This window comes from Hippopotamus amphibius, chromosome 16 (genome assembly GCF_030028045.1).
Source record: "Hippopotamus amphibius kiboko isolate mHipAmp2 chromosome 16, mHipAmp2.hap2, whole genome shotgun sequence".
Lineage (NCBI taxonomy): Eukaryota > Metazoa > Chordata > Mammalia > Artiodactyla > Hippopotamidae > Hippopotamus > Hippopotamus amphibius.
Window position 1 is genome coordinate 63,837,506 of NC_080201.1, and position 18,035 is coordinate 63,855,540.

Below are 18,035 nucleotides of genomic sequence, written 5' to 3' on the forward strand. Positions count from 1 at the left end.
GTGGAATCACTCCAAATGTGACTTTTTGTGTCTGGCTTCTTTTACCCAGTATGATGTTTTGAAGGTTCATCTGTGTTGTAGCACATGTCAGTGATTTATTTCTTTACCGAGGTGCCTCTAGTGTCATCTGTGGGTCGAGAATCAGCTGGACCCTGTCCAGGCAGTGTAGCAGCAGGGGTTGAGAGGACAAACTTTGCAATCTGGTGGCCAGTTACATCTCCTCTGAAAGCGTCACTCTGCTCACCTATAACATGGGAACAATAACAGCCCCTCCCTCACAAGGCTATTTGCAAAGTGACTGGCCTGTGCTAAGAGCTCAGTAACTGTTAGGTACCATTGTCCTTCCATCTTGTGAATATGCTGTAATGGGTCCAACCACATTCCTACAGTTGGACATTACAGCTTTTCCTATTTTTTGGCTTTTTCAACAAATGCTGAGACAAACATCTTTAAATATTTTAATACTTGTCCAGTTATTTCTTTAGCGTAAAATCCTGGCAGTGGCATCGGTGGGTTAAATTTTATTTGTATTATGAAATATTTCTGACACGTAGAAAAAGGACAGTGAATACAATGAACTCATGGCTTCCACCTCCGTGTTTAAAAAGCAAAATGATCACCAATAACAATGAGTAATCCTGAGTAGCTTTCCCGATTGCATTCCTTCCCCTCTGTCCCCAGTGGTCGCCACTGGGGCTCCCCTGCCCCTTGTTATACCCATGCAAGTTTCTGTATAATTACATGGGTCCACACACAACCCCCGTTTTATGTGTTTTAAAACGGTGTGCATTCCACTATGAAAACTTCTGCAACTAGCAGCTGCTTTGGGGTTGTTCAGGTTGATATTCGGAGTGCTGGTTCACCCGCCTTCACTGCTGTGTGGTGTTCCCCTGTGTAAATATGCCAGGGCCCGTTTATTCATGTCTCGGCTGACGGATGTTTAAGCTGTTTCCAGTTTTTCACCCTTATGAACACCACTGTCGCAAGCATTCTTGTGCTTATCTTTTTGCTCATATTTTTGCCAGTTTCTCTAGGGTGTACACCTGCCGATGGAAGGTCTGCGCTTTTAAGATTCAGATGCGCTGACAGGACTTTCCTGGAGAGCTGAGCCCTTTTTTTGTTTTTGTTTAAATTAATTTTTATTGGAGTATAGCTGATGGACACTGTTGTATTAGTTGAGCTGAGCTTTTTATAGGGTCCTTTCTGCTTGCTGGCTCCGCTTCTCTGGGTGAGGCTGCTTCTTTACCCATCCTTATGGGGGGGGAGGGTGCCTGGGTTGGGGGATGTCTCAGAGCTGGAGGTGGTCCCAGCTGGGGAAGGAACAGTATGAACAGAGGACGGGAGTCTGGAAGGACAGAGGAAGGACAACTAGGAGGATGTTGAGGAGGAGGACCCCTCAAGGAGGGACCAATGTGGTCCTTGTTTTATAGAGGCGAGCTTGAAGCCCAGAGACGGCAAGCCACTGCTCCAAAGTCACAGAGTGACGGCTTGCAGAAACCAGCTTCATGCTTTCATTCCTTCAGCACAAATTAACCAAGCACCTAGTCCGTGCCACACATTGTTTCAAGAGCACGGGATATACAGCAGTCAACAAAACAAAGACCGCCTGCTCCAAGCGCGGCGCTTATTATTCTGGGCATAATTGTGATGAATTGCTAATCACATTTGTCTCTAGGATTGGGCGGGGGGGGGTCCCAATTGGGGGCGGGGGGTGCCCCATGGGAGCTCCCCATGAGTCAGAGCTTTCTCCAAAGCCCCCACCTCTCAATCTCCCTCTTTCTGACCCGTTCACCCACAGAGTGTTATTGTGGGTACTCAAAATTAACCAGGTTATCTGGGGGAAGAGAAGGTGGTCTAGGAGGGAGGGAGCGAGCGACAAGTCCTTTGTATCGGGCAGAGCTGTCAATAAAGTTCTGTCGCCTTGGCAACCGCAGGCCCAGCCGAGCGAGTGCGCGCGCATTTCCCCCGCGTCTCCCCTTCGCGTCCGCCCCTGCTTTCTCCCACTGGCGGCCGAAGGTTTCGCCAGAGAAAGCGAACAGGGAGGTCGCGACTCTTACGGTGACAGGCGGAGATCTTAGCCAATGGAAGCATGAGTTGCTCCATAGCCAACCAATCACATACACGCTCTGTAGCCGGCGGAACCCGCCCTCTTTCCACGTGGACCCAAATAACCCGACCCAAACCCGAGTTTCTCCCGGAGAGGCGCCGCTTTCGGCCAATGAGGGCGTCGACTTCGGGCCGTGGGCGGGGATACGTCTCCATGGCAGCGGCGGAAGGACAGCGGCGACAGCCACTGGGGGCAGTTGGCGGCGCTTGACGGCAGCGCGGGCGTGGCGGGATTTTGTAGGGGCCCTGACAGGGTGGGCGGGCGAGGAGGGGCAGAGCGGGGCCCGGCCAATGGGAGCAGCGCGAGCTGCACAGCAGTGGAAGAGTGGCGGCGACTTTGACCAATGGGAGGTCATGGTGGCCGCGGCGGGGCGGGCCCGGCGGGGCAGACGCGAGGCGCGGCTACCGCGTCTGACGAGAGCCGGAGGAGGCTGTGGGAGGTGGTGGCAGCCGCGGCGCGGGCGCCTGAGGAGGAGGAGGAGGAGAAGCGGGTGAGGGGCGGCGCGGGGCCCGACCTCTGAGCCCCCTCTCGGCCCCCGCCCCGCGCCGCCTTGGCTCCCGGTCGTCCCCAGCCCCGACTGTCCCCCGCCCCGCCCGGCCCCTCCTCGTGTCCAGGCGCCCACGTCTCCTCGCCCCGCGGCGAGCCCCAGGCTGCGCTCGGCGCCCAGTCCCTTCCCTGCGCTCGCCCACCCCGGTCCCGCTCTTGCGCGCCCGGCCCTTCCTGGGTCCTCCGCTCGCGCGCTGACTGCACCGCGCTGCTGGGACCTCAGGCCCTTCCCCTGCACTGTCTCTGCCGACCCAGGCCCCGGGAGCCCGCCCCCAGGCCTTCCCAGGCCCCTGTCTGCCTCCCCCAGTTGCCCTGTGGACCTCAGGCCTTTCCCCTGGATGCTCACTGCTTACCGTGGTCCTTCCCGGGAGCCCAGGCTCTCTTGCCGCGGCTCTTCTGTGCTCCTCCCTGGACCCCTAGGACTTTCCCCTGTCCCTGTGTGCTTCTCCAAGCCCCATTCTGGAGCCCCTAGGCCCCCCTCTCCCATCTCAGAACCCTCCCTGGACCTCCAGGTCCTTCTCTGCTTTCTCGGGAACCCATGGTCTCCCTGCTGGCTTATCTGGGGTCGTCCCTGGATTGCCAAGCCTTCCCGCAGCTCTCCGTCTCCCCCGCGGGCACCTCGGCCCTTCTCCCTGCCCCAGCTCCCTCCCTGTGGTGTCCGTATTTTGCCTTTACCCACTTATCCCTCTGCAGCTTCCGTTCTGTCCCTGCGCCTTCCCGCAGCGCTCCCTCTTTACTTACCCCCAGCCTTCGTGCCTTCTCGACCCCCTTTCCCAGCCGCTGGGGCTCCTGATCTCTCCAGCTCCCCTTCCCTCGCCGTCCCCCATCGACTCTCCTTGAAGCACCGTGGTGTGGGTGCCCAGCAGGCCCTCTGCAGTCGGGGTTAGGAGGCTTGTTTTGTTGCGTTTTGCCAATCCCCGTCTTTCTCCTCTTTTTTTTATGGGCCTCTCCACACCGTTCCTTCTCTCTCCCCCCTCCCCCGCTTTGTCCTCTGCACCCCTCCCTCCCCCGGGATCCTTGGAGAGAGAGCAGGTGCCGGGATCCTTCCTCTGCTCTCCCTCCCCTTACCACCCCTCCCCCCCACTCCAGGCTGCCTGGGGTTTCACCCAGAGCCTTCTGAGGACTCCCAAGGGCTGCTGAAGAGAGGGGTGGAAGCCAAGTCCAGGAGAGAATGGGGGTGGCAGAGGAACAAGCAGCTCTGGTGGGGCAGGAAGCCTTGGCTTTTTCCTTGGTGGGGGCCAGAGGTGGAGCTGCTGGGTCCCCCCCCCCCGACTCCCACGTCCTGCAGGACTAAGCTTTTAGGGTTATCCCAGTCTGGCAATTAATCAGCCTTCCCTGGGCCAGTAGGGACGTGTGCGTGCGGGGGTGTGTGTGTGTGTGTGTGTGTGTGTGGTGTGTTTGGGGGTCCTAGGGAATCTGCCTGTGCACATGGGGTCTGTGAGTGTGTGTCCATATGGGGGGTGTCATAGGTGGTTGGGTTTGTGTCTACGCTGAAGAGCCTGAGATGCAGCTACTAATGACAGTGGCTGGCATTTCTTTGGGGGCCTCCCCACTGTCAGAAGCACTTGTTGCATTTCACCTTCACTGAGAGCCCTGTGAAGTCAGTATTGCATTTCTCTCTGCTTTATAGATGAGGAGACCGGAGGGCTTGCCCAAGTCTTGCACAGCCTGTAAGTGGCACCGAGCAAGCACACGCCCCAGGCGCCGCCCCTGCCCCTGCCCCGAGCTCTCCACTCTCCTGCCAGAGGCAGCATGGTGTGTGGGGCACCATGGGGCCCGACAGAGTGACAGCCAGGGAACTGTGTGAGAACGACGACCTCGCCACCAGCCTCGTCCTGGACCCCTACCTCGGCTTCCGCACCCACAAGATGAACGTCAGGTGAGGCGACCTGGGGGAGGGTGGACCGAGGGCTCGGGACCCTTCCCTTCCACGGCCACCCCTCAGCCCCATCCTCCTCTCAGCGCCAAGTGGGGGTGGGGGTGGGGCATGGGAAGGCTCAGAGGGAATAGGCCAAGGCCCTGGGACCCAGGCATGCCCTCTCCCCCAGCCCCGTGCCCCCCCTGCGGCGACAGCACCACCTGCGCTCAGCGCTGGAGGCCTTCCTGAGGCAGCGGGACCTGGAGGCTGCGTACCGGGCCCTGACGCTGGGAGGCTGGATGGCCCACTACTTCCAGAGCCGGGGCCCGCGGCAGGAGGCTGCCCTCAAGACCCACGTGAGGGAGCCCTTCCCTTCCCTCCCCTCGGCCCTCGTGTTCTCCCCATCTCCTCCGCCTGTCCTGGTCCTCCGCCCTGTCCGGCAGACCCTCAGCGCAGCCCCGCGGGACTTCCTGACTTCCTAGCCATTGGGACCATCTGAGGCAAGGCTCAGAGAATCCTAGGAAAGGAGAGTTGGGGGGCCCTCTGAGATGGAGTCTAACCTCTTCGTTCGACAGATGAGGAAACTGAGGCCCTGAGAGGGGAAGTGAGTTCCCTGAGACCGCACAGCGAGGCAGTGGCAGAGCAGGACTAGAACCCAGGAGAGAGAGGGCTGAGGACAACCCTGCCCCACCTCCTCACCCCACCCACCCCCTCACCTCCCCCAGATCTATCGCTACCTCCGCGCCTTCCTGCCTGAAAGCGGCTTCACCATCTTGCCCTGTACCCGTTATTCCATGGAGACAAATGGAGCCAAGATAGTGTCTACCCGTGCTTGGTAAGAGGGCAGAACTCACAGCCCAGGGCCCCAGGCCTGACAGGAGGCACCCCTCCCTGGGGGCTGCTGGGAGAGGAAACCCCCTCCCTTCTGGAGGATACCCGGCCCTGAGGGGACGGGGCCACGAAGATGTCTGTGTTGAGAGAAAGGAGGCTGGGCCTGGCCCCCAGGACCCTCCTGGCCCACCACAGCCTGCTGAGAGATGAGCTGCCCTCCCGACCCAGGCTTCCTGGGGCTGCTGGGAAAGGACTGACCTTGTGCCCAGGACTGTGCTGTCGTTTTTTTCATCCCCACCGGAGCCCCTGTCGAGTAGCAATCGCTGGGTACGGGGCAGGATGGTGAGCAAGAGGGGCGCTGTCCACCGCTCATGTTCTAGTGCAGAGGCGGGTGCTAGTGGAGTAAGCACACGCGGCAGACCACAGCTGCTCAGCGCGGCCTGAGCCTGCCCGGCAATTCTGACAGTGCTCTTGGGAGCCGGGCTTAGGCTGAGACCCAAAGGACGAGCCGAACAGTCTAGCGAAGAGTGTGGGGACGCCTTTGGGGGCTTCCAGGCAGGACTGGGCTGCGGGAGGCCGAGGCAGTGGGTACTAGAGGCTGCAGGAGCCGGGAGCAGGAGAGGATGCGGGCCAGGCTTTCAGCAGGCGGAGAGGGTTGAGCCTACCACGGGGGTAGAGGCGACGGTGGTGCATTTGAGAGAGAGCTGGGAGGTGGACGGTGGTGGCCGGCACTGTCCCATCGATTCTTCCTGCAGGAGGCCTGGGATGAGAGGCCCCTGTTCCCAGAGCTGGTGGTCGGGGAGGTGCTCACAGACCCATGGCCTGGCTTCTTGGCAGGAAAAAGAACGAGAAGCTGGAGCTGCTGGTGGGCTGCATCGCGGAGCTGCGGGAGGCCGACGAGGGGCTGCTGAGGGCCGGGGAGAACGACTTCAGCATCATGTATTCGACCCGCAAGCGCAGCGCACAGCTGTGGCTCGGCCCGGCCGCTTTCATCAACCATGGTGGGGGTGGGGAGGGGGCTGAGGGTGGGGCGGCGGGGCGGGAACAGGGTGAGGGCGGGGCCTGGGAGGGTGGGCTGAGGAGCCAGAGGGGGAGGGGCAGTGCCCCGCCTTTCTGGCTCGCTGACTTGATTCGCTTCTCTCCCTCCCCCCACCCCCCACCTGGCTCCAGACTGCAAACCCAACTGCAAGGTGAGACCTGGGAACCCCTCCCCCCACCCCCACTCCCGCAGGAAGGGCACGTAGGAGGGGCTTTCTGGTTGGTGAATAGACAGACACTGTCCAGAGTCTCCCCACCTGATAAAGCTGTTCCTCCGGCCCTGGCTGGGCACAGCTGGCACTTGTGCCTGTAATTGTCCGAGAAGGGAGGAAGGGGCTCTGGAACACAGGTTGCCACCTGCGGGTCGCATTCTCCCTTCTCTGAACCTGGGTTGGGGCTGAGCTGGTTTGGCGGGGAGTGTGGTGATGGGGAGGCACAAAGTGCCCCTGCCTGTGCCGGGCCCGAAGCTTTGATAGCATGAGGCAAGGGAGGGCCTCCTGGGGTGAGGTCAGAGAGAGCCCTGCCCTGGAGAAGCGGGACTCTTCCTGATGGGAGGCTCTGGGAGGCAGAGGGAGGCCACCCCCCACCATTCCATGTGTGGAGCACGGCGCGGATGAGAGGGAGGAGGGGAGGGGAGATGGCCCCAGTAAGGCCTTGGGTGTGCGCCCTGCCAAGTGTGGACCTCAAAGGCCATCTTTGGGAGCCCCAGGGCGTGAGGAGGGTTTGAGTCCTGGCCCTGCTGCCCCCACCCTGGTTTCTCTTCTCAGATGGGAAATGGGGAGAGCTTGCCTCCTGGGACGGTTGTGAAGGCTGGATGTGTCAGTGTCCTGTGACCCTGCAGACTGTTCCATGGGTTTCAGGGCACAGACGCTGAGTAGAACAGAGAGTAAGGCAGGGCTCGGGGAGGTGGGTTCCAGCCACCTCGTGGTGTGGAACTGGAGGCAGCTTGGAAGAGACACCAGAGCCAGGCGTTGGAGGAGGAGGAGGATTTTTGCTAGGTGTTGAGGGCAAATAGGGCCATGTTAGGGCATCCCAGACGGCACACACCACACTGGAGGGCGAGGAGGTGAGGAGGCATAGTAGCTCCTGCCCTGTGTGTGAGCGCGAGCTGGGTCTGCCCCCTGGAGGCTCCCATGGGTGAGTGAAGGGAGCTTAGTTCTCAGACGGCCCTGCTTCTCTGGGGGCCTGGTGGGCAGGGCGTGGGCTGAGGCTAGAGGGTAGCCTGGGGTAGAGCTGCCCAGGAGGCGATGAGGGGCCAGCTCCAGACGCAGGGTCTCAGGGTCAAGGGAATGAGGACGCCTGACACTGCGTGCTCAGGAGGGGCCGGCCAGTTGTCCTGGTGTCAGGCGGGGTGGTCGGGCAGCCAGGGCCACTCACAGGTGTGTGTCAGGCTAGAACGGACAGATGGGTGGACAGACAGACGGGTAGATGGGAGTCCCGCCTCTCCCAGGTGGAGAATTTGGAGGCAGGAGCAGGCGCACAAGAGGGGCAGCGACCCTGGCCTGAGGCTGCGGGGTGGACACAGGGCTGGGGAGGGGGCAGGATAGCCGGGCAGAGCAGACTTCGGCCACGGACACCCAGGTGCAGGCTGGCAGGGGCATCAGAGGAGCCCGAGAGAGTGTGCTGGAGGGAGCGGTTCCTGTGTGCTGGCAGGGCCCAGTTAGGTCATCGTCCTGCGGGGAGGGTAGGAGCCTGCAAAACGGGGAGGGTCCGGCAGTGTGTGCCGAGGGCAGGTCCTGGGCAGGGCGCTTCCCTGGACTTGGCCACTGCCCGCCCCAGCGGTACCAGGGTACCAGGCCAGGCGGAGGCCAGGGTACCAGGCCAGGCAGAGTGGAGCTGGGCCGACTTCAGGGCAGGGTGCTGAGCCTCCTGGGCCCCCAGTTTGTACCTGCAGATGGGAACGCAGCCTGCGTGAAGGTGCTCCGGGACATCGAGCCAGGGGACGAGGTGACCTGCTTCTATGGTGAAGGCTTCTTCGGTGAAAAGAATGAGCACTGTGAATGCTACACCTGCGAGAGGTGGGGACAGCCTGCAGGAAGGGACATGGTCCCCGGGATCCCAGGAACTGGAAGCGCATCAGGGCGCATTCCTCCTTCCCTCCCCCCCTCCCTCCTCACTTCCCTCTCATCCCTAGGAGAGGCGAAGGAGCTTTCCGACTGCGTCCCAAGGAGCCCCTGCCACTCCGGCCCTTGGACAAGTATGAGCTCCGGGAGACAAAGCGGCGGCTGCAGCAGGGTCTGGACGGCCCCCGGGCCTGTGCCCACCTGCCCCCGCTGCGCCGGGACCCGTTCTGCGGTGAGCATGGGGCGGGGACCCTGTCCTGTCGGCCTGTCTCCATCAGCTGCTCCGCCCCCCTCACCCCCTCCTCTGCCCTCTTCTTGTCTTGTTCCTCCATCTGCCCTCCCTCCCGCGCCCCCCGGACAGGGCCTCTCTCCTCAGCAGGGCTCTGCATCTGCCCCCCCCCCGCCACGAGCATCAGGGGCGGCTGGTCCGTGCACCTCGGCAGGGGCCCTGCTCACACAGCTGTCCTTTTCTCTCCCGCTGCCCTGGGCCTCCACAGCTGCCTGCCAGCCCTCGCGCCCCCCTCCCTGCAGCGCCCGCCCGGAGGCCTCGGCCCTCTGGCTCCAGTGGCTGCCTCAGCCCCGGCTCCGCGTGCGTCCCCGGAGGCGCCGACGCCCCCAGCCCCGGCGGGCCCCGGCACCCCCCCTTCTCCGTGCTGCCCGTGTCTCCCTGCACCGGTGGGGGGGCTGCGGCCCCCACTGCTGCCTGCGGGCAGAGGCCCTGGTGGCCCTGGGGCCGGCCCCCTGCACCCGCTGGGCCCCCCAGCAGGACTGGCACTGGGCCCGGCGCTACGGGCTGCCTTACGTGGTACGTGTGGATCTGAGCCGCGTGGCCCCAGCCCCACCTGTCACTGCCACCCCCGCCCCCACGGGAACCCCAGGCCCCATCCCCATCCCCATCCCCAAGCAGGCCCTCGCCTTCGCTCCCTTCTCCCCACCCAAGCGCCTGCGGCTGGTGGTCAGCCATGGCTCTATTGACCTGGATGTCGACGGTGACGGGCCTTGATGGGCTGGACAGAGAGGCCCAGGTATCCCTCCTGGTCCCCTCCACACCGAGTTCTCGGGAGCCCCCCTCAGGAGCTCTTGGACCTCTGGGAGGGAGTTGACCTTTGACTCCAGCACAGCTCTGACCCAGGGGGCGGATTGGTGTGGACACCCCCAAGGATCTGACCCCTGACCCTTTGTGACTGCTGAGCCCTGAGCCACCCTCACCCTGGCAGGGAGCCCTGGCCATGGCCACCCTCCCACCCCAGCCTCAGGGCTGAAGGAGCCGTTCCTTCCCCACCCACCTTCTCCTGCCCAGGGAGCAAAGCCATAAGGGGTGGGGGCCACCCCGTGGCTTCTCCGCGGAAGCCCAGGCCTCAGGAGAAGGTGGAACGGACCCAGGGGTGGTGCTCCCTAGACACTGCCCTAGGGAGGGGAATCAGTTTGCTCTCAGCTCTGCGACTGTCTGAGGTGGGGGACAAGGAGGGGGTGGCCAGGGGCGCGTCCCCACCACCCCCGTGGGTCTCAGGGAGGCCGGGTGCGACCTCATCTTTCTCATGGTGCTATCCCTGGTGCTACTGGGGTGTGGGGGCTCCCTCCCCTCCCCCACACCAGAATGGGATATGTTGGGGGATTGGAAGCACTTGAACTTTTTATTTTATTAAAACCTTGTTATAAACAGCACCCTTGGAAGCATTTCATTTTGATTTATATTTTCAAGGGATGTCCGTTGGGAGGGTAAGACCCTCCGCCTTGCTGGGGAGACCAGACTGGGATGAGGCAGCCCAGACTTTGAGCATTAAAAGCTTTGGAAGGGTGGAAGGGCAGTGGACTCTAGGATGACCAGGTGCAGAGACAAAAATCACATTGCTGCACAAACTGTGCTCATAAAGAATGCTTTCAGACCCATCTTCTCACGTGGAAGGGGAGTCTCCCCCTTTTCAGATGAGGTAAATGAGGTCTAGCAATTAGAGTGACTTGTCTTGGGTCACATGGGGGCAGATCGTCCTTGTCTGAGGTCAGAGCCCCTCCCAGACCTCACCTGTGTTGTCTTGGTTGGCCTGGCTCTGCGAGACCAAGACAGTGAATCTTCTCATTTCTTCAGATCCAGTTCAGTTTCTTGATTTTCCCATCATCTCTTCATTCTCACTTCATCCCCATTTTACAGAAGGAAATACTAACAGCTAACAATTAGTGTTTCTTGGGACCAGGCATCCCCCGCGAAGCATCTTGTGGACATTTTTTTCTTGTTCGTTGAGTCCTCGTGGCCATTTCGTGAGGACAGGCCAGGAACCTCTCAGGGTCAGGTGTGGGCTGCAGGCCCCAGTTTATCTTCTCCATGTCAGCCGGCCTTGGAAAAGTTTACCCTGGAGGCTGATGAGGCCAGGCCATGTGCAAGAGGGGTGTGGGGGTGCTGAGGAGGGGGGGGTGAACAGACATGGGGGGGCTGCAGGAAAACCCGGGTGGGCCAAGGGGATGGCCCTGGAAGGGACACTTCCCCAGTGGGCCTGGGGCCTGAGGATGGGGACAGTTCAAAGCAGGTAGCTTTTTTTTACTTTGAACTTTGTTTCCTTTACGTGTAGCCTGTTTTCATCACTCTCAGAATGAGAAAATGTCTTTCTTCCATGCAAGTCCTACTGAACCCTGTTAGTTTTCTCCCTTAGGTTAAAAATAAGGAGGGAGAGGGCCTCCCAGTCAGCAAACGGCGAGGAGGAGAATGAAGAGAGGTGGTTGACACAGCTGCTAAAGAACATGTCCCTCTAAATGAGCAGCAATTCATGGCTTCTAGACAAATAGGACAGTGGAGCAAGGAGTCTTAGCCTGGATGGACATTGGCGGTTCCAAGAACCTCTTGAAATCCTATTTCAAATGTAGTAACTGCATATTCATGACACGTTCTGGACGCAAAGGGTTTAGAGCCTTCATCCAACTCTCAGAAGTGTCTGGAACCCAAAACACGAAGATTAGAAACCAGTGATCGGGGTCTCTCACCCTCCACGCTGCTGCCATCCTGAGCTGCTAATCCTGTGTTGTGGGACAAGGAGCAGCCTCTCTAGCCTCCACCCATGCCAGCAGCACCCCCTCAGTGGTGACAAAAACTTCTGTGATCATTGCCAGGTGTTCCACTAGGGGCCAAAGCCAGCCCCCCGTGAGAAGCACCGGGCTGGAGTGACAGGAGGACGGGGAAGGGAGACCTCCAGCGCAGTGACTGCAGCTGACGCCCGTGGCCTCCTGGCATCAGTCTTCACAGCAGCACTGCCAAGATCACCCTCCTCCTTTGCAGACGATCGAGGAGGGCAGGTGCACAGCTGGTGTGTGGACAGAGCCCACCTGGCTGCCAGGTTTCTGCCTCAACCGCCAGGTAGATGGAGCCCCAGCCACGATAGGGAAGCGAGAGGAGTTTGCGTTGGGTCCAGCGAGCTGACGGGCCCTGGGATGTCCGGGTGGAGCTGCGGCTTGGCAAGCCCGGGGGGTTAGCTGGAGGGTCAAGGCTCAGGCTGGGAACCCGGTCATACACATGGGGTCAGAGCAAGGGGACGGGAGTTGGGGGGAAGTGGGGGGGAGCTGGCAGGGTGGGGGGGGGTGGTTGAGGGGCAGAGGAGGAGGAGGAGGAAGGAGCTGAGAGAAGTAGGAAAATAATTTCCCGCCGGAGTCTCAGGAAGTCCCGCACTCTGCAGTGCCTTCCCCAAAGCTCTCGAAGTTCCCCTCCTTTGGTGACTGGGACAGCAGGGAAGCCAGGCAGGATGCCCCAATCTTGGATCCCATTTCTTCCCTTGAGGGCGCGCTCTGACCCTTTTACCCTGTGCCTCCAGCAGCTCCGGGGCCCTGTTGACGGGGTAGGTCATCCCCGGGTTGCTGATCCGGGAGGGCAGCTGACTGTCCGTCACCCCCACTGTCCGGCATGATGTTGGACACCAGGATCAGGCCGACACATGGACTCTTAGGTGCCTCAAATTGTTTATATGGACAGAGACCCCACACACCCTGAGAACAGCTGTTCTGGACACTGTTCTAGCTTGTGACACAGTGTCACCCTCTCCACAGCCCTGTGAAGTGTAGGTATTGTCATCACTGTATGGTAGGTGAGAAGGCCAGAGTGCACAGGGCTTAGGAAGCTTGTCTGGGGTCACATGGCTGGCAAGCTTCAGGGCTAGGACTTGAACCCATTTGCAGAGCTCATCCAGGCTTTGAGATCCTTGGGATGGGAAAGAGGCAGACGCCAGACAGGAGGCTGGGGCTGTGCCCTCTGGAGACCCAGGCTTGATTCAGCATTGGCTTCTGTGGGATGGTGGGGTGGGTGGAGAGGAGAGCCAGAGAAGTGCCTGGAGGGTTCATAGCACAAAGGGCGAAGGGCAGTGAGTGGTTTTGTGATTTTGACTGGGAAAACACCTGAGCTTGTCAGTACACTGGGGGCAAGAAGCTGCAGAGGAAGGGAAAGAGGATGTGTGTGATTGATGGGCTGGGGCTGGAAGAGGGGGAGTAGGGAGAGGAGGAAAGGGAAGAGAAAGAGGGGGAGGAGAGCAGGGATGCAAGTTGGGGGGAAGGATGGGGAAGAAGTTGGAGGCGTCAGTTTCCTTTGTCCTCAGAGGCTGCTTCTGGACAGTGAGGCTGACACGGGGGGCTTCAGGATGTGGGTGGGCAAAGCTCACCTCCCAGAAGCGGAGGAGGAGGTGTTCAGAGTCAGAGTTTGGGGCCTGAGAGCGTTGGTCCAGCTGGCTGGAGGTGAGGTGGGTCTAGCCCTGCTCTGGGCTCAGGCATCCATAGGGCAGTGGTGGCCAGAAGGAAGGCCAGGCGTGTAAGAATGTCCCCGAAGTGGCCGAGGGATGGTGGCAGGGATCCTGGCCCCAGAGGGAAGGAAGGGGGAACTGGGAGAGGCTGCTGGCCCCCGGGTGAGCACGCACTGCCAGCACGGGTGCTCTTGCGAGGGCAGGAGGCTGGCCGCGGCAGCACAGGTGTCAGGCCCTGTGCCCGAAGGCTACCTGGGTGACCTCACCAAGGGCTCAGACAGCCGCCAGCCCCATTTGGTGACTCAGAGCTGCCTTGCCGGCGTGGCATCACAGCTTTCCTTCTTTCCTGCAGCAGCGCCACCTCTGTGCAGGCCCGAGGTCTGCAGGTCAAGGGAGGTCATGTGCACGACTCACACCCTACACCCACCCTCCCCACCCCTCCCCACCCCCCCCACCCCCCCAGCTTCCAGTCTCTCCTGTCTGAGTCCACACCCTGTGCCCTCATTTGCCCTCTGCCCCTCAGGTTGTGGTCTAAGGGAGCCCAGGGCCAAGGTTTCGGGTGGAGCCGTCCTGGGAGATGGCACATCTGGGGTGTGGCCTGGTTGGGGCAGTGAGGGCAGCGTAGAGTCGCTGAGAGGCATGGCGGGAGCCAGTTCTCCCCTGAGCTCACCCAGCCCCTCCCATCATTCCGTCTCTCGTGATAATGGGATTTTGCGCCATCTCTGTTGACAGCTGGGGAAACTGAGGTGACCCAGGTCAGGAGGCTTGTCCAGGGCCACCCAGTAAGTTGTCATGTGATTAGTAATAGCCACCTTTGAACCCTGGGATTGAATGGGGACCTCATGAGATCACTTCCGGCAGAGTCTTGGGGTCCAGGCTGCTCCAGGAGGCTGACAGCTTCAGGCAGAAACAGTCAAATCCCCGCCCCACCACACACACACACACACACACACACACACACACACACACCCCTGCCCAGAACTTATGCCCATCTAGGGCAGGACCAGGCTAAAAGCCCCAGGCTCTGAGCTCTGTCAAGAGTCGCTCCTTAGCCTGGCTCAGGGCAGTGGTGGGGAGGGGGGAAGTGGAGGTGGCTGAGAGGTGACATTTTGAGGGGCATGTGGAATCAAGATGAATCTCAGCATTGTGGTCCCTGAGCTTGGCTGAGGACAGGCCCCAACCCCAAGTGGGGTAAGAACGAAGAATAACAGCCTGGAGCTCTGAGTGTACTGGAGGAGCTTGCAGTCAGGAAGGGGTTGGCAGGAGAAACTGAAGTGACGTGTTTGATCAGAAGAGAAGGCTGCCCCTGGCTGTGGACAGGGTGCTGAAAAGACCTAGGGGACCAGTGCAGAGCATCCCATTAGGAGGGGCTCATGTGATGGGGTTGGGGATGGACTGGGAGGGGAGAGGAGTCAAAGGGGAGAGGGGGGCGAGGGAGTGGTGGTAAGCCACAAAGGGCCAGGAGCAGGGGAGGGAGTGATGGGGTCAGTGCTGGGTGGTATAAAAAGACTCTGGTACTTGAGATGGGATGGAGGGTGTGGGGCAGGACGTCCAGGAGCGGGCTGGGGAGGTGGTCCAGGAGGGAAGAGGATCCTGAAGGAGGAGGTGGAGGGAGGACTTGGGTGACAGGTAGGTGTGGGAATTGAGAGGCAGGAGGACCCTGGAACGATCCTGGTAGGCAAGTGTTGGGACCCAGAGAGCCAGGGGGGACCCTGCTGAGAAGAGACTGCTACCTGCTGGAGCGGGCAAGGTGGGGAGGGGGTGGGAGGGGCTCAGTTTGCTACTACCCTGACTGTCCTCCCTCCATGCCAGCCCTGATGGAGGCCAGTCCTCCCTCACTCCTCCCACGATTAGAACCAGTCGTGTTGGCTGCAGGGCACAGACAGGACCTCCAGACGCCCCCACACCTCACTGACCAGACATTAAGAAATATCAGCACTAACGTAGCTTTATTTGCGGCTTAAAGATGGGGCGGGGGTGGGGTGGGGTTTGGGATGATGGCGCCCATTCTCCGGGAGACGAGAGGATGGGGAGGGGGATGACGCTGGGACTGATCCCTCGGAGGAGCCGCTCTCAGGCTGTTAGATTTTGCCAGCGAAAGTCCCGTCCTTGATCTGCTGGGTCCAGCGCTGCACCTGGGGTGGGGGGTAGGAGGCAGGGAGGTGGAGAGTGGGCGCCAGCTCGCTCAGCCCGCCCATCCACCCTAGCCCGGCCGGCCCGTGCGCCGCCCCTCTGTCCCCTCACCCAGCTGATGGGGCACAGCGAGTGGAACACGCGGAAGTAATATTCGCAGGGCTGTGTGCTTTTCCCGCGGCGGTTCATATTCTTGACACAGCGGTGGTAGTCTGTCGGGCGGGGCGGGGCGGGCCGGGCAGGGTGGGTGGAGTCGCACAGCACGCCCCGCCCCTCTACGCCAGGCCTGCCCTCCACGGTAGGCCCCGGCCCTCCCGCCCGGCCCCACCTCCATTTCCCCGCCCCTCCTAGCCACGCCCTCCAGCGAGACCCAGCTCCAGCTCCGCCTCCTCCCACCTATGCTCCTCTCACCCCACCCTTCCAAGAGTTGGTCACGCGCCTCCACAGTAGGCCCCGCCCCCTCCGAGATCCGGCCCCACCCCAACCTGGAGGGCCCGGCTCCTCCCTCGCCCGCCCCTCCCTGGGCCCCGCCCATCTCCCTTCACCCCTCCAAGACTCCGACTCGCCCCTCCCAGGCAAGGCTGCGCTCCTCCCTCACCCCGCCCTTCCACGGATCGATCTCGCCCCTTTTACACAAAGCCCCGCCCTTACCTGAAAGGCCCCGCTTCTTCCACGATTCGGTCCCACCCCCCAATCTCCTGCTCCTCCCTCGCCCGCCCCGCCCCAGGCCCTGCCTGCTCCCAGCCAGGCCCCGCCGGCCCCCCCGCCCCGCCCCTCCCAGTTAGGCTCAACTCCTCCCTCACCCCGCCCTTCGACAGATCGATCCCGCCCCTCTTATACAAGGCCCCGCCCCTCCCCGGTAGGCCCCGCCCCTTCCCCAACGGTCTCCGCCCCTGAGGCGAGTCCTTCACTCTCCCCGCGTCCTCCGGTGCGGCGCGTCCCTTCCTGCCGCCCAGCTTCTCACCCGCTCCCCCTAACTTGGCCCGAAGGTCTTACCCAGAAAGTTCTGGTAGCAGTTACGGGTCTGGTTCTGGTTGGGGAAGCGTGGGTCGAAGGGCGGCGTTGGCCATCTCCCCTTGCAGGGCTTCGGGCAGTCACCCAGCATCCACGAAGGCGGCGGCTCCTGCGCGGAGGGATGGGGTTCGGTGGGGCCCACGAGGCGCCCCTCGCTCCGACCTGCACCCAGCTCCTGACCTCCACCCCGAAACCCAGCCCGCGTTCCCACCCGTCCTGCCCTCACCAGGCTGATGTCAGCGGGTCACTGGCTCAGCTGTTTTTGTGGCTCCGTCCGGGGGTACAACCTGGCTTCTGAGTATCGAGGGTCCCAGCCCAGGAAAAACACGACCGCCCTGGCCGGATTGGCTGGAACCCCCGGAGCCCCAGCCAATGGGAGCTGGTGCGCTGCAAGGACCGGTCTGGGACGCGGGGAGGGGTAGGTGTGGACCCCCACCCCTCGACCCCGCCGCGACTCCCACTTCCCGCCCGATTCCCCGTCTTGGGGCTGGCGCGCACACACAGGCACCCAGGCGCTACTGTTGCCGAGTCTCAGACTCAAGCTTTTAATCTCTGAGAAGCTGGGCCACCACGTGGGCTCTCCCCCGCCCCGCAACGCCCCCCTCCCCCCCCCCATATATAGAGGTATAGATAGGTCGGGTCTCCACCGGAGAAGAAGCATCCCCCGCCCGGCCTTCTCAGTACTCTGCTTCTTACAGCAGAGGTGCGCAGCACCTGGGGGTCTGTGAGGAAGAGGAAAGAGCCAGGGTGGGGCCCGGGCTCCTGGACGCCAACGTCAGGTGTAAGGCGGATCTGCAGGGTTCAGGGCCTACCTGGCCCCGCTGGGCTCCTCTGAACACTTTGGCGACTGAGGTTGCGTCCACCGTATCCTGCTATTGAGGCCGCTGGGAATGGTGCACACTGCAGAGAGAGAGAAAGACAGAGAGGGCTTTGGGGGATCGGCAGGGAGAGTAGTGAGGGCTCAATAAGTACTGGGGGTGGCGGGGGGTGTCCTGCTCCAGGGCTGGGCAAGCCTGAGCTGGAATCTGTGTTTTCCACCAGTGTCCCTCCTAGGTTTCTCTCCCTCCTGCCTCCCTAATATCAAGCCTGACTCTGGATCCTTCGCCCTAACATCCAAGTGCACTAATATCTCTTTCCTCTTAAGAAGCCCTCGCTTGTGTCCACATCCTATACCAGCTTCCTCTTTCAGCGAATGACTTGGAAAGAGCTGGTTTACTCCTCCTCTCCAATTCCCCTGGTTATATACATATGTATGTATGTAAGTAGTGGGAAAATACACATCCCATAAATTTTACCATTGTAACAATTTTAAAGTGTACAGTTCGGTGGCATGAATTACATTTATAATGGTGTGCAACTACCACCACCACCTAGCTCCCAGGACATTTTCATCATCATGAAAGGAAACCCCATACCCATTAAGCAGCCACTCCCCATTCCTCCCATCCCTTGCAGCTCCCAGCAACCACCAATCTGCTTCCTGTCTCTTCGGATTTGCCTCTCCCGGACATTTCATGCACACAAAAATCGTACACTATGTGGCCTTTTGTGTCTGGCTCCTTTCACTCAGCCACATGTTTTCAAGAGTTGCAGCATGGTGATCCACTTCCTGTGCGCCCTTAAGCCTGCCCCATCCAGGTCTTCATTCCCACCAGGTCACCTCCTTGCCGTTAAATCAGAGGTCCTGTCTCGTCCTGTCTTCCTCTACCTGCTCGCAGAATTTGGCGTGGCTGCTC

At 61.0% G+C, this 18,035-nt stretch overlaps 2 protein-coding genes across 4 annotated transcripts; one reads left to right on the forward strand and one right to left on the reverse strand.

Moving 5' to 3' along the window:
• The first annotated feature begins 2,505 nt into the window (after positions 1-2,505).
• Positions 2,506-10,108, forward strand: KMT5C (lysine methyltransferase 5C). Of its 3 annotated transcripts, XM_057713556.1 has the most exons (9): positions 2,506-2,597; positions 4,284-4,532; positions 4,702-4,867; positions 5,237-5,346; positions 6,180-6,343; positions 6,513-6,532; positions 8,262-8,398; positions 8,515-8,675; positions 8,941-10,108. In XM_057713556.1, the coding sequence occupies exons 2-9, from the start codon at positions 4,423-4,425 to the stop codon at positions 9,444-9,446; spliced, it is 1,374 nt and encodes a 457-aa protein (XP_057569539.1). In that variant the 5' UTR covers positions 2,506-2,597; positions 4,284-4,422; the 3' UTR covers positions 9,447-10,108. The 3 variants fall into 3 exon arrangements, with proteins under 3 accessions (XP_057569539.1, XP_057569540.1, XP_057569538.1); XM_057713557.1 differs by lacking the exon at positions 4,702-4,867 and having other exon boundaries at positions 8,515-10,108; XM_057713555.1 differs by lacking the exons at positions 2,506-2,597; positions 4,284-4,532; positions 4,702-4,867; positions 5,237-5,346 and adding an exon at positions 5,361-5,684 and having other exon boundaries at positions 8,515-10,108.
• A 4,985-nt stretch (positions 10,109-15,093) lies between these two features.
• LOC130839259 (cytochrome c oxidase subunit 6B2) lies at positions 15,094-16,390 on the reverse strand. The gene is made up of 3 exons (XM_057713327.1): positions 16,282-16,390; positions 15,397-15,497; positions 15,094-15,287 (listed from the first exon to the last, which is right to left on the reverse strand). Exons 1-3 carry the CDS (start codon positions 16,388-16,390, stop codon positions 15,234-15,236), a joined length of 264 nt encoding a protein of 87 aa, XP_057569310.1. The 3' UTR covers positions 15,094-15,233.
• Between the last annotated feature and the right edge of the window lie 1,645 nt (positions 16,391-18,035).